The sequence below is a fragment of the Rhinolophus hipposideros genome (genome assembly GCF_964194185.1).
Source record: "Rhinolophus hipposideros genome assembly, chromosome: 3".
Taxonomy (NCBI): domain Eukaryota; kingdom Metazoa; phylum Chordata; class Mammalia; order Chiroptera; family Rhinolophidae; genus Rhinolophus; species Rhinolophus hipposideros.
Genome location: NC_138049.1, coordinates 107827692 through 107851677, shown reverse-complemented (window position 1 = coordinate 107851677; position 23986 = coordinate 107827692). Strand labels below are relative to the sequence as shown.

The 23986-nt window shown below is 46.8% G+C and overlaps 2 protein-coding genes across 3 annotated transcripts; one reads left to right on the top strand and one right to left on the bottom strand.

Moving 5' to 3' along the window:
• Nucleotides 1-354: 354 nt before the first annotated feature.
• Nucleotides 355-17496, bottom strand: PPP1R10 (protein phosphatase 1 regulatory subunit 10). 2 transcript variants are annotated; one of them, XM_081044075.1, is made up of 20 exons: nucleotides 17465-17496; nucleotides 16722-17240; nucleotides 10533-10650; nucleotides 9236-9322; nucleotides 8941-9076; nucleotides 8456-8507; nucleotides 6376-6453; nucleotides 6089-6262; nucleotides 5820-5925; nucleotides 5626-5738; nucleotides 4710-4810; nucleotides 4314-4458; nucleotides 4078-4236; nucleotides 3728-3974; nucleotides 3504-3567; nucleotides 3197-3391; nucleotides 2960-3035; nucleotides 2620-2733; nucleotides 1820-2488; nucleotides 355-1568 (listed from the first exon to the last, which is right to left on the bottom strand). In XM_081044075.1, exons 3-20 carry the CDS (start codon nucleotides 10637-10639, stop codon nucleotides 1459-1461), a joined length of 2733 nt encoding a protein of 910 aa, XP_080900201.1. In that variant the 5' UTR covers nucleotides 10640-10650; nucleotides 16722-17240; nucleotides 17465-17496; the 3' UTR covers nucleotides 355-1458. The 2 variants fall into 2 exon arrangements, with proteins under 2 accessions (XP_080900201.1, XP_080900202.1); XM_081044076.1 differs by having other exon boundaries at nucleotides 8941-8994.
• Nucleotides 17497-18118: 622 nt separating this feature from the next.
• MRPS18B (mitochondrial ribosomal protein S18B) lies at nucleotides 18119-23746 on the top strand. Its single transcript, XM_081044169.1, has 7 exons — nucleotides 18119-18211; nucleotides 19438-19546; nucleotides 19644-19741; nucleotides 19869-19937; nucleotides 21426-21492; nucleotides 22549-22608; nucleotides 23209-23746. Exons 1-7 carry the CDS (start codon nucleotides 18134-18136, stop codon nucleotides 23475-23477), a joined length of 750 nt encoding a protein of 249 aa, XP_080900295.1. The 5' UTR covers nucleotides 18119-18133; the 3' UTR covers nucleotides 23478-23746.
• Nucleotides 23747-23986: the final 240 nt, after the last annotated feature.

The following is a 23986-nucleotide window of genomic DNA, read 5'->3' as shown; positions in this document are numbered from 1 at the left end:
CCTCTCCCTGCTCTCCGCACACCCACACCCACGGAAACTCCTTCCCGAAGCAAGTCGGCAGGTCAGGCAGGTCCTACTGAATCGCTGTGCCCTCATACCAAGGTCCGCAGCTCCGTGGACCTTCATGGTACACCGAGGCCCCTCGGCTTGCTCAAGGACTCTGACCCGTGGGACTTGTGTGTACCCACAGTGATTTAGAGCACCCACCTCACCTTCTCTCAGTACCAACACTGACTTGAAGGTATAAGTTAGCTCCTCAAGGACTGAGAAACACTCCACAAAGGTTTGTATTAATGTACCTAAAACAGCTGATCATGGCTGAGTTGTTTTTAACAAGTCCAAACACACCAGGGGTTAAATAAGCTGCTTCTCTTTCCACTGTTTATTATTAATGTACAAAATATACAAAACCAAAAGAAAAAATACTCATCCTCAAATCCATTGTGGCTCTAACCCAAGACCCTGCACAAAACCCACCAATCCTGTTTTCACAGAAAACAACTGACGCCCAGACAGGTGAAGGACAGGGCTGGGAAAGGGCCAGTCGCCTTGTTGAACGCCCCCAGGAAGGCACCTGGTGGGATTCACAGGTGGCTGACAGCAAGGGAGCTGGAGGCCTCACACCGACAGGGTCCCTCGTGGGCGGAGGAGGCACACTAACCCCAAAGGCAGTGCATGTAGTGACGGTCAGGCCCAGCAAGCTGGGCTTCAGCTAATGAAGTGCTGGTCTCACTCAAGTTTCCAGAAGGAGCCATTTGCAAGGGTGGACCAGCGCAGCCTCAGCCACGCCAGCTAAAACCTTCATTGGATGCAAATGTGAACGTGCCATCACTGAGCCCAGCACAGCCCCGAGGCAGACTCAGGGGTTCCCAGAAGGTTGCCAAGTCTTACTTGCAAAAGAACTCAGAATGTGTAAAGCCTGTGTTGGGCAGGGGTGGGGACGTGTTCCAGAACTCAAACCCGCCTGGTTGAGCCCTTTCAGTGCAGTGGGATACACAATACCCCTTTTACGCTCTCCCCACCCCATGAGGAATAATGAACTTGGCTGGGGTGATTTCCTAAGTGCAGCTGATCACATGTCAGTTCCGTGTATGTGGAGGACCCGCAATGGGAGGTGGAGGTGTTCTCCAGGACAACCAGCTTTAGGGGCTCAGGCATTCAAGGGAATACTGGAAAGGGCTTGGGGTTACAGGGCAAATCTCCTCAAAAAGTGAAGCCGACTGGGTCTCCTCTTCCGCAGTCCAGGGTACAGACGTGTGCAGTCTCTGTCCCCCCAGACTGGAGGAGAGTATGTACAGCAATGGGCACCAGTGAGCAGGAGCCCCCAGAACCCAAGCAGGTGGGAAGGGGGCCGGCTCCTCCTCGGCTGGGGAAGGGAATGGGCCTCACAGAAGCCATAACGGTGGAAGGAGCAAGGCTGCAGTCCACAGGGGTGTGGGTGGGGCAGGCAGCTGGTCCCTAGGGCAGGGGGGGGCCATTGACACCCGGGTGGTAGAAGGCACAGTTGTTCTCATAGCGGCAGTTGCCCTTCATCATGAAGTGTCGGCAAACAGGGCGGTTCGACATGTCTGTGGAAAAGAGAGTGGAATGGTCAGACAGGAAGTGGCTAAGAGGTCAATGCCAGCCTCACCCATTCCCAAGTCCATGGCAGCCTGAGAACTGTCTTTCAGAGAGACATAGTCTTAGGGATTTGGGGAAAGAGCAAAGGGTAGGAACAGCCACGCATGCTGTGAACAGGTCACCTCATGTTCTGCCTGGCATAGTGAGTGGTAGTGACACTCCCCAGAAACATGTATGGGACAACACAAGCCATCCTCACCTCCTGCGTGGCTATGGCCTCCATCGTGCCCTCGGTGGCCCCCTCCTCCGTGGCCAGGGCCGTCATGGCCACGGTGTTCATGAGGCGGCGGTCCTCGATGGTCATGGCCTCGGTGACCAGGGACATCATGAGGCCGGTGGCCATGGGGGCCCCCATGTCCAGGACCTTCATGGGGGCGATGTCCACTGCCTCCACCCATGCCACTGCTGGGGCCTTCGTGAGGACGATGGCCACTGCCACCGCCCATGCCACCACCAGGACCTTCGTGGGGACGATGGCCCCCTCCCATGCTACCGCCAGGGCCTTCATGGGGGCGATGTCCACTGCTGCTGCTCATGCCCCCACCAGGGCCTTCGTGGGGACGATGCCCACCACCTCCAACCATGCCCCCACCAGGGCCCCCTCGTCCATTCGGGGGTCCTCCTCCAGTGCGACCTCCTCTGGCTCCTCGAAATGGAGGAGGAGGAGGTGGAGGTTCGTTTCCTCCTCGGCTACCACGACCTCTATGGTATGGTCCAGGACCTGGTCCTGGACCCCCCCTCATTGGGCCACCCCGCATGGGGTCACCAGGGCCATCCCAGAAGGGATCACCCCCCCGGGGAGGGGGAGGGGGACCCAGGAGACGTGGACCCACTGGCCCACCGGGGCCCCCAGGGCCTCCATGGGGACCTGTTGGGAAAAAAAGGGAGACAGTATTAGCTACCTTTTACACTCAGGAGCTGCCATCTCCCACCCTAAACCACCTCCTATCTTTTGGTCACTCCTATATTATTACCAGGCCAACTTCACTCACCACCTACCTGGCATAGGTCCCCCAGGGCCAGGGGGGAAGTGCTGCATGCCCTTGGGGCCCCCAGGGCCCGCTGGTGGGAAACCATTGGCTATTGGACCAGGGCCTAAGAGTCCATGTGGCACTGTTAATGAAAACAGGAGTCAGTCAGCAAGAGGATTCTAGAAGAGTGACCTGCCTTCTCACATATGTATGCCCAACTGACCCTCGAAATCCAGCCTGGCAGAGCAATGCTCTCTTGGTCTAGCCAAGTCTGGCCCTCCCAAGTCCGGCCACTGAGCGGCAGTTCCCCTGATTTCCCCAACTCCACTGCAGGCTTCCCCCAACCCTGGGTTGGCCCTGATGTTTACCTAGCATCTGCTTAATCTTGTCTGAATAGTCTGGTTGCTTCAGCAGCTCCTCTGAAGGATGACTATTTGGGCTACCCTATGAGGCAAGGTCAATGGGGGGCCAGGTCAACAGAGAGCAACGGTAACCAGCAGCAGAGAAACGGAGAGCCATAGGGGAGGTACTGGGAAGATGAGGACGACTGGGGCCAAGAGCAGTGAAGCCCCTGAGAAAGTGGAAAGAGGAAGGAGGGCTCGTACCATGATGGAGGTGAGGATCTCCTGGACATTGATGCCGCCTCCTCCAGGACCCTGGGGGCTCTTCCCAGCACCCATGCTGCCCATAAGATTGGCCAGAACAGGAGGCAACTTGGAGCCACCTGTCCCATCAGGTGAGCCACCGGCCTCTCCAGGCTCCAGGGTTTCAACATACGGGGTCTCATCCATGGAACACTCCTGAAAGCAGAAGAGAACAACGAGGACTGACTACAGCCTGAAGTGAGTCTCACCTGACAGCTGCACCCCCATCGGTCACCCTGGCCCCGACCACCATATCACACTCACGCACCTCATCTAGGGGGATGAGCTTCGGGGGTATAGGTTCGTAGGGCTCAGGATCAGGCTCGTGAGGACTACCAGCAATGCCCAGGGGATGAAAAACAGAACAAGAGTCAAATGATTTATTCAGGCCCTCAAATTTCTCCTACCCCCCACCCTCTAATTACCCCAGGGCGTGATGCCCTCAGGGGTCCTAGTACTCAGCACCCCAGGGCAGGGACCTGTTCTGCTCACCTTTCCTTGTTCAGGAAGAGCTCCTGAAGGATTCCTTTCTCCCGCTCTGCCTGGATGTATCGCTCCTGGCTGTTGCTTCCAGGGCTGACAAGAGGAGAGGGCAGAACCAGGGGCCGGGGGCACACCCAGGGCACCTTTTCCTCCATGTTGTCGTGGCTCAGACGCCGGGCTGTCTCGAATGCATGTCGGTCTGACAAGATCTCTCGCTTAGCTGCCTCCCCGAAGTCCTTGATCTTATTCACATTTACTACCGGCAAGGAGGAAGAAAGCAAGGGGAACAACGTAAGCACAACCATTTCCTTTTTAAATGCTCTACACCCACCTATTATATAGGAAACTTGACCTCTAACCTCGTTCAGTTTCATCCAGTTCAAAATAGAAATACTCTCTCAGTTTGCCCTCCTCAGGCCACGTCACAGTTTTCCTCTTCCTGCCTTTCCGGGTCAGCTGGCTGGGATCCCCGGGACTCTCCACCGGCTTAGCATCCAGAGCTCCTGGCTCCAGAGAGGCTGTAAGTGGAAGACATTTCAGACCCAGGTCCTGCCTTTCAGAAAACCCCCAAACCTGAACCACTTTCTATCCTTACCTGTATCCATGAGCTCTGGGACTTCCACAGGGGGAACTGGGGTCCCTGGACGTTCCGTGTCCATAACCTCAGGAGGTGCTGGCTCTGGGGAAGAAGGTTTGGCTGTGCTTGGTTCTGTGCTTGTTTTCCCTTCAAATGGGCTTGGCTATTGTGAAAGAAAAGAAGTTACTGAGCTGACAGGAAAGCCAAAGCCAAGGCAAGGCAATCAGTCCAGCGTCCTAGGTAGGGTCCCCCAACAGTTACTAACAATGAAGCTCTGTCTCTGACGCTGCCCACCGCCCCCGTCTACACCTGAGGCAAACCCCTCGTCCTCCCCAAGCAGTCCCCTGAGCGGGGCCCTTCCTCCAACTTCACCTTCACAGCCTTGTCATGACACCGACCGCTCAGGGCCCATACCTTGGCAGCTGTAGGTGACAGCACCTTCTTCTTCTTCTTAATTTTGATGCCTGGAACAGGGGCTGAATTGAGCGCATCCAGAAAGCCCAGGCCCTCCATAGCTACAAAAGGAAAAAGCGTAAAATGGAATGATCAGACCTCCTTCACGATCCCAGTCCTATAAGTAAAGTCTGGACAAAAAAATGGGTCCATGGAGACCCTGTTTCAACTGAGGAGACAATCAGAACAAGGTGAGCAGGAAACATAGACAGTATGATTTACACAAGAAATTCTGGATAGTGTTCTCTTTCTATTAAAGGCAGGCAGGCAAACCGTGGCTTTGGATATGAATCAGAGCTCAGGTAAGTGACAAAGCCAGGTGCTGTGGACATGACAGATTACGCTGCCAGCCAGGAGCGCCCTAACCAGTCACTGAAGAACACACCTCCCAGCTCATCTCTAAAATTACTCCTAAGTAATCCTAGGAAAGGAGAGTTTCAGAGGTGCAAAAACTAACTCTTTTGCTGCGTTAATTGATTTCAAGTTTTTTTCCCCCAAAATGTGTCAGAAATCCACAAAAAACAAAAAATTGATATTTTGCCTATTTTATGCATTTAATAACAATTTGAGCTGCTTTGTTTATAAATGACATTATTTTTACCTATAAAAACTTCCTATTGTTATTCATTCTTGAAAAACAAAAATATAGACAATGTACAACTGCTTTCCTAAACTTCCTTTCTGGAAGTTTCACATGCAGTCAGCAGATGGAAATATTCATTTGGATACACACCTGACCGTGGAGGCAAAAGGGTTAAGACACTAAGAAATCAAAGGAAAATGGAGGAAGATGATGGAGAGAAGGAATGCTCCCACATACTCATTCCCAGGAGGAGTTTGCTCCCAATCAAAGCACATTCCCGCACTTCAGACTCACGCTGTGGCGGGATGATCTTCACTTTGATCTCTTTGGTGGCGTTAGGTGTTGTATTGAGGGGCTTGTATTTCTTCTCTGCAGGGGGCACCACATCTCCTGGAGCAGCTGCTGAGCTGTTAGAAGAGGAACTGTCAGCATTGCCCACTCACTCTTCCTCCTGTCCTCAGACCAGCCCATGGAAACCCAGCACGCACCTCTGCCGCTTGAGGGGGATGGGCTTAAGGTTGTACTTGTCAGAAACCAGGACAGCACTGGCGTTCTTCTTCACAGGTACCAGAGACGGGGTCTCCAGCTCTAGTCCTGGGGAAGAGACACGGTATGGGGCTCAACTCACACCCACCTTCCTGGCTGTTCCTCTCTGGTCACCTAGCCTTGTAAAACCTCTCACCCAATCTTCCCTCTTTTACCATGTCACATATCCAGCTATTCCACCACACGGACCTGGGCCGGCCAACAGCCTTACCAGTGGAACGGAACTTGGCGTGACTGGGTGCTGTGGTTCGAAGAGACTTGGGCTTCTCCTTTTTCTTCTCCGGGGCCTCCTCAGCCCGGGGCTCAGTCTTCACTTCAGTTAAAGGTCGCTCAGGAGGGGTGGTTCGACCCTTTCCCTCTTCCTTTCGTTTTTTCTTATCTTTCTCTGTTGTGGGAAAACAAAGCAGAAAAAGATTTCATGAGGCTGACGGCACTGAAGGCCACATTTTTTTTGCCCCAGTGGGAAAGAAATCCAAGGGCTGGGACTTGGGAGCTTACCAGCAGGCTGGGTACTACTCTGGGAACGGATGACAGCCATCCAGTCGCTGACGAGGACTGAGGCCAATTTCCGGAGTTCTGTAGGTGAGAGAAAGGGGAAATCCCCATATAATTTAAACTATTATTCTCCCAGTAACAGAAAATAGAGAGGTTTGATCATTACAGAGTACGCTGTAAATCTACATCTATTGCTTCACATACATCTCATGTCATTGTTACAATAACCCAAAGATTTTAATCTTCTTTCACAGACACACAAGCATAGAGATTAGTTACCAAAGCTAGAAGGGGCAGAACGAACCCAGCACCTCTGGCTCTTCCCCTAACCAAATGTTAAAAGAACAGAAACTAAAATCAGATTTTAAAAGAAACTGTATTATTCTGTGTTGTCCTAACGGCAAATTTAATGCGAGTTTCAAGGAAGCAGATTTAGAGTCATCTTAAAAAAGATTTCCTAGGCACTTTTTTTCCTAGAATGCTACTAGGGATGGCTTTAAAAAAATCAATTAAATGTAGAAAAGATTAAAAGAGCTTAAAAACAGAGTAAGTTTGGGTAGCAGAGTTTATCGAGAGAAAAAAGCGATCAGAGAATTTAAAGGTAAAGAATAAAATTTGTTTCTAAATATATGAAAAAAAGTAACTTTGTAGCTCTTTCCTTTTGTACTTGGCAAATGACATCTCTTACCTTTGGCACCTCTTGCCACTTACAGACTCATTTAATAACAGGTTGTTGTAAAACATGAAAACCTAACTTTTCAAAAGTCACACAACTGGCAATTTCTGTATCTAAGGCAACGTGAACCCCAATGCATCCCCAATGCAGGGATACTCTAAAACCTTTTTGGAGCAATAGATACTATGGTCCAGTGAGACTTTACTACAGTCAATAAGGAACGTACAAATTTCAGCATCTAAAGGAAGCACAGAGTAATAATTAAATCTATATTCAAAGAAGGCAGCATAACTGAGCCAGCTGGAAAACAGGGAACAATCAACCTGACAGTGAAGAAACAAAAGATGGGCAATGATTTAATGGGCTCTTCTGTGTTACATGTTATACTATATTAAAGATACATTGACATGTTGCAAAAATAGTGAAGTGCCTGTATCAAAAAGGACCTAAAAACTTGGCATTAATACAACAAAGGAATGGGAAGTTCGGGAATGTTTCTCACTTAAACTATACTGTGAGTTAAATCCTGTATCTCAGAAAGTGTTCCCATTGTTTTCTTCTACAGCTAATGGACCTTCAGATAGGCTCACCCAGGCCTAGATGCTCCCCCCACACCAAACGGCGAAAGTCTCTTTCCCAAAGGACCTAGCACACCATTCCCTTACAAAAAGAGCAAACCTGAACTCTGACGAGGGGCTCAAGCTCTGCTACAATACTGTTCACCTGCTGGATACTAGTGCCTTGTGCTCCTGATTTATACCTTGGGTGTAAAATCTTTGGATATTTAGCCCTTGGGTACAAACCCTTTTCTGCTCTAAAGAAAAGGTTGTGATTTCAGGAGCCAGGCTCTACCTTCAAGGCAGAACTGTCTGGCCTTCGCCAAGAGGTCCGACACCCTTCGTCCTAGAAAAGGAAAGAATCTGTTGCTATCAAAGCTATAATATACTCCAGGAGTCGGACTCTGCCCAGGCCCTTCAGGAAGGCATCTATTAGTAGGACTAGTACCTCTGTTATTAGCAGAGTAGACATCGAAGGTCCCAGAATATGTGGTGTTTATTCAGAAAAAAGGAAGTCAGTGATAATGAGACACTCTAGGATGACACTATTTCCTCCAAAGAATTTTAAGTGTCTGACTTTTACACCAAGAGATCTTAAGAATCAGCATCTAGTTAAAGTATGGGACCTTGTCTTACACTCATTAGGAGAGAAATGGATAAATCCCATTCGGAATTGAGAGTAGGAGAGAGGGGACAGGTTAGAGGAACTATATTTTTAAAAGAAAAAGAAAAGCAAGGAGAGGTAGGAAGAAAAAGAAAGGTACAATCCAAGGATGGGGAGAGAAACAAAGAGAACTAAGTGGAAGTGATGGAGGCAGGCCCAGGACAGAGAGGAAGGACTGGCCCCTACCTTCATCCTCACTCGACTTGCTCAGTTGCTTCACCAGTTTGGCTGTGTTGTTCTACGAGAGACAAGGAGAAGCAGAAAGGTAAATGCCAGAAGGACAAGAAGTCCACTCGGAGCTCACAACCCCCCAAACTCACTCACGGTGTCTTGATAGTCCTTTAACAGCAACTAAAACTAACACTGTACTTTACACTTTACAAAACCTTTGTAGATATAGTCTTACTTAATCTTTAGAACAATCCAGTTAGGTAGGTACAATTATTCCCATTTTATAGATGAAAAAACTGGGGCTCAGATATATGAAGTGCCTCAAACCACACACCTATTAAAGGAGATAGATTTGTACCAAGTCTTCTTATTCCAAATTCCTATTTTTCCTACCATACTCCTTCACAGGCTAAGATCACAGCCCCATCAGTCAATGTGAGTTTTTCATCTGTTACACTAAACCAGAAAGGACGCACTTGGATGGTAAAGACTGAAGGTACCTGCTTGAGATGGTCCACGGTGAGTGGTAGATGCTGCAGGGTCAGGAGAATTTGCTGCAAAAGGGGAATGTTGTTGGTTGTCTTTGAATACGTCAACCAATTGTTAAGAAGTTTGTAGCCACCAACGTCAATAAACCTGTAGGCAGGCAGGAGGAGAATCTGTAATGTCCTCCTATGTTTTAGAAATACCACATCCCACTCTCAGTTCCCCATCAACAACCCAGGAACCCTCTGCCTCACCTTCCCCACCTTCTAACTACCTCTTCCCATCCCAGCCACCCGAATTCCCACTTACTTGACCAATATTTCTGGTGAACGGGTCTGCAGGAGAATGTTCAAGTAAGTGCATCGACTCACCATCTTTCGTGCTTCCTTCATCAGACTGTAAGAGAGAGGTTAGGTTAGAACAGAGCAGCCAGACTGCCTCTTTCAGCAGCAGTCTCCATCTGTGGGAGTGTCTGGAGATCCCTGATGACTTGGGACTTTGCTCCACAGTAGGAGGGTCACCTGGGCCTTCAGGAGGATGGGATGGAATCAGAGTGAAATGGAAACCCACAGAAAGACGGAGAACTGAGGAGACACTGAAGTCTCTGATCTGGGAGGTGAGCATCACTGCTTCGAATACACAGGACTCATTTGATTCTGATTCCAGGTGAGGAGCCCTAACCCTCAACAACCAACCCTTAGTACCCTGTTCAGGACTGGTTAGTCATTTGCTTCCCCGGGACACTTCAGCATCCTGGAAGGAAAATTAGTTTCGGTATGTTCGAACATGACCCAAAACACCATAAAGAATGCTGTCACCTGACTCCCCGCTGCCTGCCTTCCTAAAGGTGACTCCCTTGAGACTGTGGCTATCCAAATATCTACATCCATTATGGCCAAGAACCAAGATTATCTTGTCCTACCACTTATTCTAAAATTATTGGATTTGGGGCCGGCCCGGTGGCTCAGGCGGTAAGAGCTCCATGATCCTAACTCCAAAGGCTGCCGGTTCTATTCCCACGTGGGCCAGTGGGCTCTCAACCACAAGGTTGCCAGTTCAATTCTTCAAGTCCTGCAAGGGATGGTGGGTAGCGCCCCCTGCAACTAAGATTGAACACGGCACCTTGTGCTGAGCTGCTGCTGAGCTCCGGGATGGCTCAATTGGTTGGAGCGCATCCTCTCAACCACAAGTTTGCAGGTTCAACTCCCGCAAGGGATGGTGGGCTGTTCCCCCTGCAACTAGAAACGGCACCTGGACCTGGAGCTGAGCTGCGCCCTCCACAACTAAGACTGAAAGGACAATTTGAAGCTGTGGCACCCTCTACAACTAAGATTGATGGGACAACAACTTGACTTGGAAAAAAGGCCTGGAAGTACACACTGTTCCCCAATAAAAGTCCTGTTCCCTTTCCCCAATAAAAAAAAAATCTTAAAAAAAATAAAAAAAAATAAATAAATAAACAAATAAAATTATTGGATTTAAATCCTATTTCTTTACTGATTTTCCCCTTCCGCTCCAGGAATACTCGGTCCTGTCTGCCTTCATTACAGCCGTATCACAACATATAACATCTTCTCACAAGGAACCCAAAGAAGAGTGGACTCACCTGAAGATCTTGGAAATCCCATCCACACTCTTGACTTCCCCATCTCGGTTAAGGAAGCTATCCAGGCCCTTGAGAAGCTCTTTGGGGTCTATGGGACCTGAACCCATGATCGAGGTTTCTAAGATGAAAGGACAAAACAAACCCACAGAATAAATGGGTGGCAAGGAGAGTCCCAGTATACCTTCTAATATATTCTACTTCTACATTTGACAAAATATAGTGACTAATTATTCAATCTATATTTAACTACACTCACCACTTTCAAGAAAAACCAACACAGATCATTGTCGCCACTGAGAAAATAGCCCTGGCCAGTTAAGCATGGTGTTCCTCATGACTGAACGGAAAAATTCAGTTGGAGGACTGGAGCAGCACCTCTCTCCCGCTCCCAATTACAACCTTCCTAGGACAGCTGAACTTCCTTAGATTGTATTAGAATTAAGATTTACACTCCTGTAAGAAAATGCTCAACTCTCCAAGGCATTTTTGCTTATTGTTAAGTCCTGTCTCTTCCTTGATGGTAAATATCGTTTAAAAAACAAAACAAAACTGTAACTTGTAAGACCTGGGCCAATCTTGGTTGCTTGAGCTAAATGTCTCCTAAGATTAGTCATTCCTTTTTATCTTAGCCTATTAAGAGTCATAATTACAAGTGGCATGATATGTTCTGCCTACACCAGTAGACAATCAGCTAAAGTGACAGGTGACAGAGAAGAAACAAAATTTGAAAAAGAATCTCTCCCCAGGGGAGGCATGGGTAGCTCCCAGAAATGGAGACAAATGGATGCAAAGAAGTCAAGCAGATCCTTCTAAACCTTGAATAGAATGCCACTCACTAGCCAAACACTGCGTAAGTTTTTATTGTTTCAAAGTTAACGGCAACATTGGTTTGTGGTTTCAAAAGCAAGGATGCAAATCTGACCCCCTAATCCCCCGCGCCCCGCAAATCATATCACCAACCAAGATCCCCAAAAAAGGCCTGAGATTAGAAAACATGGAGCCAAAAAGAATAAAGCTAGAAGTTGTAAAAATGCCATTAAATTTTAAGTAGCTACTTTAGACAAGGTTAGAAAAGGAGTTAATTGAAAGTTAAACTGCTGTTATGGGACAATGTGAAGCAATTTCTAGGCCAGAACCCAAGTTCCAGAAATGTATTAAGAATCAACATAGTTCTGATTGGTATTTTTATCCACCATGCCGCTAAACAGCGGCTTCTGAGAACCAAGAGAGAATTGCACCTCAGTAGTATCGGCACTTGGGAAATAAGGTTAATACTGGGTAGTTAGGAAGGAGGCAAGGAGAAAACCTCTTGCAATCCTGCTTCTAGTAGTTAACAGACACTATACCAGCACAAGAGTGGGAACATCAGCGTTTTACAAAGGTGACAGTATTTTGTGCAGAAAAGAGAACAGGTTTTTTATAAGAAATTATTAATTCTATTTGTTCTCAAACCAAAAAACGAACAACCGTTAACAATTTGAACGTTTTAGTCCTCCCAACAAAAAGGTCAGTTAATTTCTAAATCATTAGGTCCTAACAACTCAGGCAAGAAAAGGCAGAAGCAGGGAGGAGGCTTGTTCTTGAAGCTGAATAAAGGGAGGAGATGAACTAAGAAATGCAGAGCAAATTTGGCTTAACTATGCGGTGACTGCTACCCTGGAAGAGCCCCAAGGACAGGTAGAACCTGAAGTCAGAGGGAAAAACACTGTAGACAGAATACCAGGCAAGATTAGAAGCCCCGAGGGCCAAATCCACTGAACTGGTGATTGTTATACAGAAATAGACACAGGGATAAAGGAATTTTTCCCAAGTAGTAAGACACACTATAATATATAAACACTATAAAGAGAGATAGAAACAATAAAGATAAAGATATATAGAACAGACTTCCCATCTATTGAAGACTGAAAAATGAACGAGTCCAAATACATATCAGCAAACAAGGTAATATACAACTTGACAAAAAGTCTTCCATTAAACTAACATCACTTCAAACCAGCCCCCCTAAATACAGCTGACTCCACTGATTGAAACCCAGAGTTGAATAAACATCACTTTGGAGAACTCCTATTTATATACCCAACTACCAGCTAAGCCAACAGGCCTGCCACCCCTACTTCCTTCAGAAACTCAAAAAATTATCACCTGAGCTCAAATGTTCCTTCATTTAAGAGGGTGGGGGAGAGACAAATTAGTATAAAGCTAAATTCTGTCTAGTGCCTTCTGCTGGGAATGGGACCAGGGACTTATTCTTTCCCACTCATAACAAGCCAGAAGAGTCAAGAGAAGCTACGAGACAAAGCAGTAGAAATGTTATTCATTTTCCACTATTCTTTTCCTATTTATATTTTGAAAATAAACAAAACTAAATTTATCTCATGAGCACCAGTCATGTGATTAAAATGTTAAGTGGGTTTTCTCATGATGGCTTTCCTACAGGCAGATTGGCTTTGACTCATTTTAAATTAAGGTCCCCAAGTGTCTTGACAACCTGATTTCCTTCCTTCGAAGTCAGTACATTTTGAAAGAAGTCCCAAAGCACTCAAGTGGAAAGGAATGAGCCTAAATCCTTGGCACAGGCCTCCAGGAGAGAAGGCAAGTGAGTTAACCAGGAAGAACCAGTGGCCAAGTGTCAGAACATCACACATGGTGCCTGGACTGGAAGGCCGAGGAAGATTTCTGGAGCCAAAAACAACCCTGGGCATGATATATTTTAATTTCCATGAATGTAGAACATACAGAAGGAAAGACAGGAGCAAGCCCCGGCCTGACTCCACCATGTCCTGCCCTGGGTGTTCGTGCCTCACGGAGGATGCTGCAGGCAGACCCACCCTAGTGGCTGACAGGCACTGACTGGCCAGTTTTCTCCTATTCTTACCAGAGGTCAAATTTTAAAGTCCACAAGCGGCACTGACTCCTGCCTCCAAAATGAGTTTTACTTGAGGGTTGTTCAATAGGGTGAAAAATATTTAGCTTGGCTCAAGTTATTCCATACCTATCACCAATAAAATAGAACTGGATTGGTTCAGGACAAAAATTCTATACCAAGTCAGAGCCCTTTTAAAAATACTCCTCTAATAAAGGAGGAGTCAGTTTCCCTTTAACTTGGAGACCTCAGCCCTTGTGGAAATGAAAATGTTTTGTACCCAACTCCTTACATTCTCCTTCCTTTCCTGTTTCAGGCATTTCCTCATTCGACTCAACAGCAGACTGAATTATGTCTCAGATGATTCAAAAGGTTGTACCTCTCTTCTGAGTGGTAAGCCCCTATCCCTCAGTCATTTTTAAAACTTGATCCATGATCTCCCCAAAAGCTTATTTGTAAAACTCAAACCCCCACTCCCTCCAACCCCATCCCAATAGGAAAGGATCCCAGAATAGAACTCTGGCCAAAAACTACAAGATCAGGTTCTCCGAGGTTTTCTGGATGTATTTGGTTTCCCTAGAAGACTTTTTTTTCCCATCTCCCATGTTATGGAAGATCTTCTTTATTAATCCCCTGCTCACTAGAGATCAGGAACCCCAGTGGGCAGAATGTTCAGCTCCCAAGGAAGGTATGCTGCAGAGGCACAGGGCAAACTGCTTAAAAGATAAAAAAACTTGTCATCAGTAGACATGTGGAAGTGTCCCTCCCATCCAATCCAGATTAATAATTTGAGAATCCATACCCAGTAGAAAATTATCCCTGAAGTCTCACCCAAGTCACCACAGGGCAGCTATACAAAAAGACTCCCCCATTCTGCCTAGAACCTCCACGCTTCAAAGCAGGACTTTAAAAAAAATGAAAAGTATATGGAGAGTCAGACAGATTTGACTTTGAAAAAGTTGGAGGAAAGAAAGGGACAGGATACCCAATTCCACTCTCAGATAGGGCATGGCCTTCGAACATGCACCAATTGCCATAGCACTGCATGAATTGAGAAATGAAGACATTCTCCCATTAATGTTTTTAAGGAATTCCTTTTGGAAGGTAAGGAAAAAGAAATTCAAAAAAAGGTGGCTCTTGGGAAAAAAGAAATGAAGGTTGTGAAATGTAATACCAGAAAGGTTTTGCTTACCAGAAACCGTAGCTTGATTCCCCCTGCCTTGAGTTTACAACTGCAGCCTCCTTTCCTAAAGATTCACTTCTCATCCTAGCACCAATGTACAGGAGCTAAGCAACTGGAGAACGTGATACAGCACTGAATACAAAGAGTATGCCCCCAAACCTTAAGGCGGGAATAAGGGTGACTTAGGAGAAATTCCTCAAATACCCACCTTCCCCCGCCCCATACAAGGTGACCAAATGCAGGAGGCCCAAGGACTGGTTCCTGAGCAGAAATGGCACATTTCAGTGTCATTAGACCCCATGTCTCAAATTACCTTCACAAGCCCTTGTCTTTCCCCAGTATCCCCCAACACACATAAATACACACAAGCTTACCCCCCCCACCCCCGCAAAAAGCTTCCCGTCTTAAAGGTATAGTTGGTTTAACTGGTTTTCGACCCCTAGCAACTGAAGCAGGGAAAACTTCCAAGCAAGCGGTTGTGATGAGTGAAAAGTGAAAATAAAAAAGCAACAGGCTGTTAAATATAAAAACTAGAGCTGCCCAAGGAGATGGACAGCTTGAAGACCTAATTCTTTTAAGCTTTTTCCTTTTTAAAATAAAGGCTATAAAAGACAAAATTCTAAAGAAAACAAGGAACATGTCTTTTCCTGGCTGCGTGCATAGGAGTCCAGGAGGCATTTGCTCAGGGGTGGAGTTTCAAAGAGGGTGGAGAGACAAGAAAGCTGATTACATCACCTTTCAGTGCTGCTCCTCCCCCTTGACCAAGTTTCTAGGGCGGCCCTATGCTCTGGACGGCAAAAGAAAAACAAAGAAGCAGGGACGCCATTTTGTAACGGAGAAAACTTTAAAAAGCTATTCCAGCTCTGCCGGTAGCTAATTACATGAAAAAACACCCTTAGTTAAAAAAAACAAAACAACAAAAAAAAACCAAAAAAACCCCGAAAACCAGTCCCCCATCTTTAAGTCTCTGAGCTATTTTGAGTAAGAGCGTTGTGAAAATAAAAGCAATTAAAATATTAAATATAACAATTTTCTGCGGGGAAGAATTGAGTTTGCAATTAAGGTTCAACCTACCATCGACCACCCCCATCCTCCCTATAAAGGCAAAGGGGGAGGACTTGGACCCCTCTCAACAAATAGGGTTGAGATAGGACAAGAGAAAAATGGGAGACACAACCTGCAAAACCGCTTGGAAGACAAAGGACAAGGAAAGTCGCCATATTGAAGCAGGGAAGAAAAAAATTCCTTTTAACGACACAAATCTTTTAAAGCTAGCATTCAATTGCACTAAATGGCTTTTAAATTATACTCCTGAATTTCACATTTCCCGACCTTTCCACCCTCTACTTAACTGAATTCCAACCCCCTCAAAAAGTATCAAGTTAAAATGTTAATCTTTTGCTTTTAAATAACCTATGCAAGCTGCAACAATTACAAAACATTTACTTCCCCAACTATTATCTTGTATGTACTGGCACTAGGATTATATTTTGCCCTGAATTAAGTGTCTTGCAATCTTTATTCCTAGATTGCCGCCTATTTTAACCACACAAATATACCCCAAGCATATTACATAAAAATTGAGAGGATTTAACAATCATCTTAAAAGTCATAGCCAGCTATTTCTCTCGGCCCATCTCCTTACCCTGCAATCTTTATGTACAGATTGCTCATTAATCTGGCAAATTGAAAGGCGCCCTGCTTGTCTCACACACAAAGAAGTGGGACTTCTGGGCCATGAGATCCACCGTCTTTTGTATGTGAGCTCATTAACCCTTTTGAAGACTGCTACACGGGAGGCAAGTAACCATTCCTCCTTATAAAAAGCAAACACTATGGCTTTGGCAGTCTGGAAATTGGCTGGATTACCAAGGGTTAACCATCAAAATCCTCCCTTTCTGGCTCTCCCTCCACCCTCTCCTCGCCTTCAGCAGGCAGGGGAGAGGTAGGTGGTAGGAGAGAACAAGACTGTTTAGACCCAAAGGCCCTTTTTAATGGAGATTAAGTGACCGGCTTGGTCCTTTCTCCAGTTCTCTATTTTGTTCTATGGTCTCATTTCTTCCTCTCATTATTTTTGGTTTCACAAAGGGAAACGTTGATTTCTTGTTGCAAGGCTCGTTTTTGAAAATTCGACACTTACTATCCAATTTTTTTGCGACGTCAGCACCTCGGGCTCAGGGGGGAGGGGGTTAAAATTTGAGAAAAAAATAAACCAACCAACCAGGACCCAAAACTCTTATTTGAGGGGCCTCATTGGATCAAAAAGTCTCTTAAAAAAATAAAGGCCAACTCAGTATTCATTTCCCCCCCACCCAACTCCATTTAGGGAGGGGGGGGTCGCAGAAAAAAAGTTCTGAGTGGATTCAAAAAAGTAAACGCTGGATAAGTGAGTTTGGGTGGGTTTGGGAAGGGAGGGTGGTTGATTATTTTTGAAGTTATGTGGTGACGGTCCTTCGGCCACAGATTTCAAGTCCCAAGCAGCGTGGGCTGGTGGGGTGGGCAAGATAGGTGGGAAGGGGCAGAAGACACAAGTGGTTGGGCTGGTGGCTGCTGTTTTCCCTTTCCCCCCTCTCAGGATCCTTTCAAGGGCTTAGATGTTGCTGCGGCTTGTTTCTTTTTTCCTCGTGGCCGGCCTGTCTTTCTCCGAGAAAACTCAAACCTGGGATAAAAGGAACACAAAGGAGAAAGATGTAATCAGTACGGGTTGCTTTTAAACACCCCAAAACTACCATCTTTGTTGTCCCAAACACCTCCACGTCCAATGCCGCACACAGCCGCTTTATACAAGTCATGGAACCCAAATAAACCCATGCCTAACCCGTTTTCCAATCCAAACCTCTCAATAAAATTTTACCCTCTAACCGACAAACTACCGAAACTTACCTCTAAACGAACCCCAGAATGGCGGATGCCCGGTCGGGTGGAGGATTTTATACCGGGACGCCGCCCAACGCGCCCAAACGTGCTAGTGTAATTCCCTTGTCGCGAGACATTGTGCGCGAGGCGTGAATTTATTGGTCAACCCGAAAGACAACTCGCTAGCTGATTGGCTATCCTTCCTTCGCCTTCGCTCAGCCCACCCTCCCCTCCCCGCCACCCCTGGGACCTTTTTCCGCCTCCTTCCTGGGGAAGGTGTGGGGGCCGCGTGCGCGTGACCTGACAGCCTAGCACCGCCTTTTCCTCTGTTTCCGCCACTTCCGTCCTCAAGAACATTTCTCAGCTTGGGTTGGTAGAACCAGGTCTGCGCATGCGCAGTAGTAGGATCTCGGTCAAAATCGCCCTCAAAATTGTTTAAAAGGCAAACTCTAAGTATGAGATCTAAGGATCGTAGTGACTAGTTCAGCAAAAATTCAATTTTGAGGCCGAATTTGATTGTGACGCAGTTGAAATTGGCTTCTCCACATGACCCCCCCCCCCTTTCTCGCTTCCGTCCGGACGCAAGTGCGTGGCTGCCTCCCGCATTGTTGGCTCCTCCTTGGTCCTACCCTAGTCAGTTTCTTGGAGCATGCGCAGTCACCTTTCCGGTCATTCCACCTTCGGACGTACGTCAAGATGGCGGCCTCCGTAGTGAATACGTTGCTGAGGCGCCTTCCTAGCGTTTGGTCCTTCAGAGGTGCCTACGGAGTTCAGGTAACTCCTTGGAGCACATTTTGTACAACCGTAATTTAGTTATGTGTTTTTTAGGTTGTCGCTCCACTTCTGGGAATCCAGGAGCGGAGACTTTTCTTAAGGGTGTTTTACTCGGGTGTCTAGGCAACACTTCGTTACCGCCAGTCACCCTTTCCCCTCACCCTCCTCAAATCTCCGTGCATTTTTTAAATCCCGAGCCGAGGGCAAAGAGACAGGGTTAGAGTCATCCTCTTCCCAATTTACCATGTCGGCTAAATAACTAAGTGAAAGAGTGGAACCCCTCTCCCTCGGTCATGCACAGCCGACTCTTAACTATGCAGATGGTGTCTAAATCTGTGATGCCCTGCAGTGTCCTTGAGCTCAGGGACACTATTTTCTACCAGCCCTACTATCTCCCGGTAAAGCCGGGATACATTCTCTCGACCTGATACAGGTTCCTCAGCCGTCTATGTCACTAAATCACTTTATTATGAGAGCATACATGGGAATTTAACTCAGCCCTTTGGATTGAGGTTTCCCTTCAGCCTCGTGTACTCACCACCCTGGAGGTTCTTGGTAGGGCAGGGCACGTTCTTGGTGGGGCAGGGTGAGATAGGAAGGATTGCCCAGCTCCACTCCCTAAAGTGGGACTGAAGAGTGGTGATGGGTCACCACGGCTTTAATGACAGGTCTGGTAGCTTTAAAGCTAGCGTTAGGACTCAGCTTGTTCTTCCCTATGGAATGTTGACCTTCAACTTTGTATAAAACTGGGCAGCTCTGATTCTGGATTGGATTGAGTTGGAGACTCACCTGCCCTATGTATGCCCTCCCTGCCACACACTTCCAAGAAGCGAGACATCCTCCCTTTTTCATTCTTCACCCTTTTCCCTCCACTGGACTCAATTTGTCTCCAATAGCATGACTATCTTACATACGCCGTGTTTTTAAGTTGTCCTCTCAAGATTGCATCTCAGTCACCTATCCTAGTTATTTTCTAACATTAACTTCTCTTTCAGCATCTAGTTTGAGATAAGGAGAATGGTTGTTGTTGATCTTACAACAAAAATGGCCCAACAACAACAAAATATGGCCCAACAAAAATGCTACCTTCCATATATATTCCTGCTATATTCCATTCCATTCATATATTCTATGGGTGTGCACGCCCCTCTCCCTGAAGTGTCAGCAGCAAAACAATCGGGTCCCTTCCTTGAATTCAATTTTCAATTTTTGCCCTACTTTTACAGGTTCCCCTCCAGACTCTTTGCACTGAAGCCTCCCCTGAGGAAAATTCTTTACCCCCGGTTCCCATTTCCCCTTATAAAAATGAACCCTGGAAATATCTGGACTCAGAAGGTACCTCTTAAGTGGTGAAGGGGAGGGTTGTGTGGGGTCTGAAATAAATGGGCAGAGATACCTGCTGCATTCTTACCTGTATGGTCCTTAATTTCAGAATACCAGACCCGCTACGGTTCTCGCCCCGTCTGGGCTGACTACCGTCGCAACCACAAAGGTGGAATACCCCCACAGCGGACTCGAAAGACATGTATTGTGAGTTTCTGAGGGTGGCACATGGGTGGGATGTAAAGTCAGGGTGGAGACCATAGTGACAGTGGCAGCAGCACTTTTTCTGACAGGGCTTGGAACATCTTCACCTGCCAGTTTCTTCTTTCTGCAGCGTAAAAATAAAGTTGCTGGGAATCCCTGCCCTATCTGCCGGGATCACAAGCTGCACATCGACTTTAGGGTAAGGAGAATCTTTTTTCCAGGATAAGGATTTAAAGCTTTTTTGTAATGTTATACAGATTTCCAGGGGTGCCCCACTCTTCATATCCCAGCACCCCTACAGACCATTTTGTACTGGCTTTCTGGCACTATAAAAACATCCCTCCCTCCAGCCTTTTGCCTTCTATGGATTACAGTGAAAAACTTCATCCCTTACCTGTGAAATTTATAGTCTAAATTGGGAGGCACAAAAATCCCATTTCTGATGGGACAGCAATGCCCAAATTTTATTTATATCCATCACAATTATTAGCAAGTAGGTTGGGTTAGTGTTTTTTTGAAGTTTTTTTTGTTTCCTTGTCATGTTGATGTTTGGTGGCGTTCTGAGACTTGCAGCTGGAGGGCAGATACATGAAGCACAGTATAGAGTCTAGTTATTTTTTCAAAAAGCCTTCATTGTGAGAAGGACAAGACTTGCTCCTTAAAAAATTCAAAAACTTTTTAAAACTGAGCTTGCAGTGAAGGTATTAGATCAGAAGCTAAATGGCTGGTCATCAGTGAAGCTGAAAGGCATTTATATATCAGTCAGCGGAGGAGGGTGTCGGACTGTTCTCAGGCCCCATCTGACATAAGTTGTGGAGGAATCCAGTGGGTGACTTCTCAATTTCAGCTGTATACAATTGGTTAATAAAAAGGGATTCTAACCAATTTTTTTTTTATTTTTAAATTTTTATTGGGGAATATTAGGGAATTGTGTTTTTCCAGGACCCATCAGCTCCCAGTCATGTCACTGTTTTTCAATCTAATTATGGAAGGCGCAAGTCACTGGCCCACGTTGGGATCGAACTGGCAACATTGGTGTTGTGAGCGCTGTGCTCTAATCAACTGAGCCACCCGGCCACTCCAATTGTAATCAATTTTATACAGTTTATAATCATATAACAAGGGAGAGAGAAAGATTACAAATTTCATAGTGCAGATGATTCTGCCTACCATCCCGCTCCACAAGTATACCTACTTTTTCCTTGGGTCTCACTTCCTGTGGTTAATTTGCAGCTGTAGAATCAGTCTATATAATTAAAAACTGAAATTGATCTGAGTAAATATATACATTATACACAGCATGCTGTTACATACCTTAATCATTCATACACGCACATTATAACATATACTACATTTTCTGGGTGATTTCAGGGATTGCCACCTGACAGTCCCCATTTTTTTTGCATGAGGGCTGATTTTAGAACCTAACCCCTGCGGAAGAGAATTCTGAATGTAAGACGTGCATGTGAAATGGTTGAAAGGCAGGAAAGGGGAAATATTTGTTGGGAGTTTTCAAGAATGTGTTCAGTAAAGTGATGGGGCCAAAACTGGGACATGAAGGAGGGTAGCATCTGGGGAGACGGGTTAAGGTCGTCTGTGGGGTGTGTAGGAATTGTGCATATTCAGTCTCTAAAGGTCTTGATTCTTTCCCCTCTCTCTCTCATTTCTCCACCACTTTCCCCCACAGAATGTGAAGCTCTTGGAACAGTTTGTCTGCGCCCACACGGGTATCATCTTCCATGCGCCATACACAGGTTAGCCCATCACTCCTGTCACCATCAGAATAGTTTTTCCTGGGAGCACTTCTCGTTTATTCAGTCAGATGATAGGTATTTGTTTGGTGGCTCCCACTACAGCATAAAAAGTGTGTTTGAACCTTTTGGAAATCTTGGCTTAATGGAGATACTGACATGCTAAAACTGTTACATGTAGACAGAATTTACAGGCCAGTGTCATTGTAAGCAAACGATCGAAATGTAGCTCTTAAAAATAAATAGTGATGCTTATTTCTTTAGGGTCTCTTCAGTTTTACAAAAAGCTTTCTCAGAAATTGACTATCCTATAAGTTCTTTTATACCATTGACAATTAATTATAAGCGTAACAGTTCAAGATTAATCTATTCCTAACCACAGCCACAGGCCAAATTTGGCTCACCACTGTGTCTGTTTTCAGATTGTTTACAATTGCTTTCAGGCTACAACGGGAGAGTTGAGTAACTGAGACAGAGACTCTAGGACCCACCAGGCCTAAAATACATGGCTCTATATAGAAAAATTTTGCCAACCCCTGCTCTAAAGCAAGATGAATTTGTAAAGAATAATCTGGACTTACCGTTTTGGGGATGGCAGCATGATTAGTGAAGTTCGGTTTGTCAGGGAATTTTAAAGAGGAGTTTTGAACTCCCGTCAAACTGTAAAAACTGAAGAAACTATTTTGGTACTCTCTGAGGTTGGCTTCCCGAGACCTGCAGTATTTTCTTTATTGAATTTTTCTCTTTGAATTGTCCTACCCAACCCTTTAACTAAGCTCACCTTTGACTTGTGTTCTGCTCCCTGCCTTGGAGCCTTTCCAATTAAATGGCTTTTCTATAGTGGCTAGACTCTCCTAAGTTTTCATCCCAGCTCAGAGAGAGAGAGGATTCTTCTCATTGGGCAGATGGAGGGACAGGCGCATGGAGGAGTCAGGAGAATAGGGTCATTAGATAGAACCAGGTCTTCCAAATGCAGCCCTCCATCACTATGGAGAAGAGGTTTTATTCCTTATTTATGCCTTATAGAATGAGCACTGAGTTACCTTTTTCTTCTCACAGGAGTCTGTATGAAGCAGCATAAGAAGTTGACCCAGGCTATCCAGAAAGCCAGGGATCACGGTGAGTGTGAGAAGGGGCACCGAGCAGTTTTGGTAGGTTTCAGGAAGGGGATTGAGGGCTGCATGCGTATAAATGCTCCCACCAATCTGCGAAGCTAGCACCCAACATGCTCATCCCAAGAATCTCTTTCATCACTCCACTGTCCCTTGTTCCCTCCCCTGAGTCTCTTACCTTGTCATTGTCCTGTCCCCTTGTTTTTCCTCTTTCCTTCCCCCGCCCCCATAACTGTTGGTCTCAATGCTATAGCTAGATCATAGGAGGATGTTTGATCTTTGATAATTTTGATAGTATAAATTTCTGGCCCTGGGCTCCATGATACCTTTGCACAAATCAGGAAAAGGTACCCCTCCATTAGGGCAGATGCCGCTGCATAGGCCTGGTGCAGGGCTGCACAGCTTGGTAGGCAAGAGCCCAGGCAGTATGTCAGCCCATGCTTGTCCCCTTGGCCAGTTGGCCTTTGTGCATGTACAACATGCACAAATGTACCCAGTGGCTCCCACTGGTCCCTTCCTCCCTTTATAGCTTGTTTTCATTACTGTCTCTTAATCTGAACTACCCCCCTTTGCTCCCTTCCCTCACTTTCTCTCTTTAATCCTCTAGGTCTCCTCAGTTACCACATTCCCCAGGTTGAACCTCGGGATCTTGACTTCAGTAACTCTCATGGGGCTGTGAGCGTTACTCCGCCAGCCCCCGCTCTGGTTTCGGGGGACCCCTGGTACCCATGGTACAACTGGAGGCAGCCGCCAGAGAGGGAGCTGTCCCGCCTTCGCCGGCTCTACCGAGGCCAGCTCCGAGCAGAGAGCGGCCCCGCCCCGGAGTCACGGCCCGAGGTGCCACTCGTCGGAGCTGTAGGCGGGAAGGCTGCCTGAGGGGCTGGGAGTTCACACCGGGGATTGCAGGATGGGGCTTCCCGGGGCGGACTGTGTGCTTCGTGGCCAGTGTCTGGTCCGCGGCCGGAGGGGAAGTGGCTTGACGCAGGGGATAAGTACATCTGAGGCCGGGGGGGGCACCGCAGACAGCTGGGAAAGCCGCCCCGAGGAGTGTAAAAAGATGGGCTCTACGTCCTGCCGCTGTTTCAGACTGGCGCCAACCCGTGTTCTCCACAATAAAGCTGCATCTCCTGTCTCCGCTGAGTTTCCGATGGATGCCATGCCTGTGGGGGATGGGTGCTGTTGCGTGGAGAGGAGTGGTCGGGTTTGAGGCAGCCCAACCAGTGAGTCGAGGGACCCGCAGCCACCAGAGTGGGCGGTCGCGGCACTCTGTCACGTCACCTTCCTGAGACGCTTGTTCCTGAGGCAGCGTTCCCAGCATGCCCAGCTACTCAGCAGGGGCGAAAGGGCTGGAGAAGAAGACACTCGGCCGAAGACAAAGGCACTGA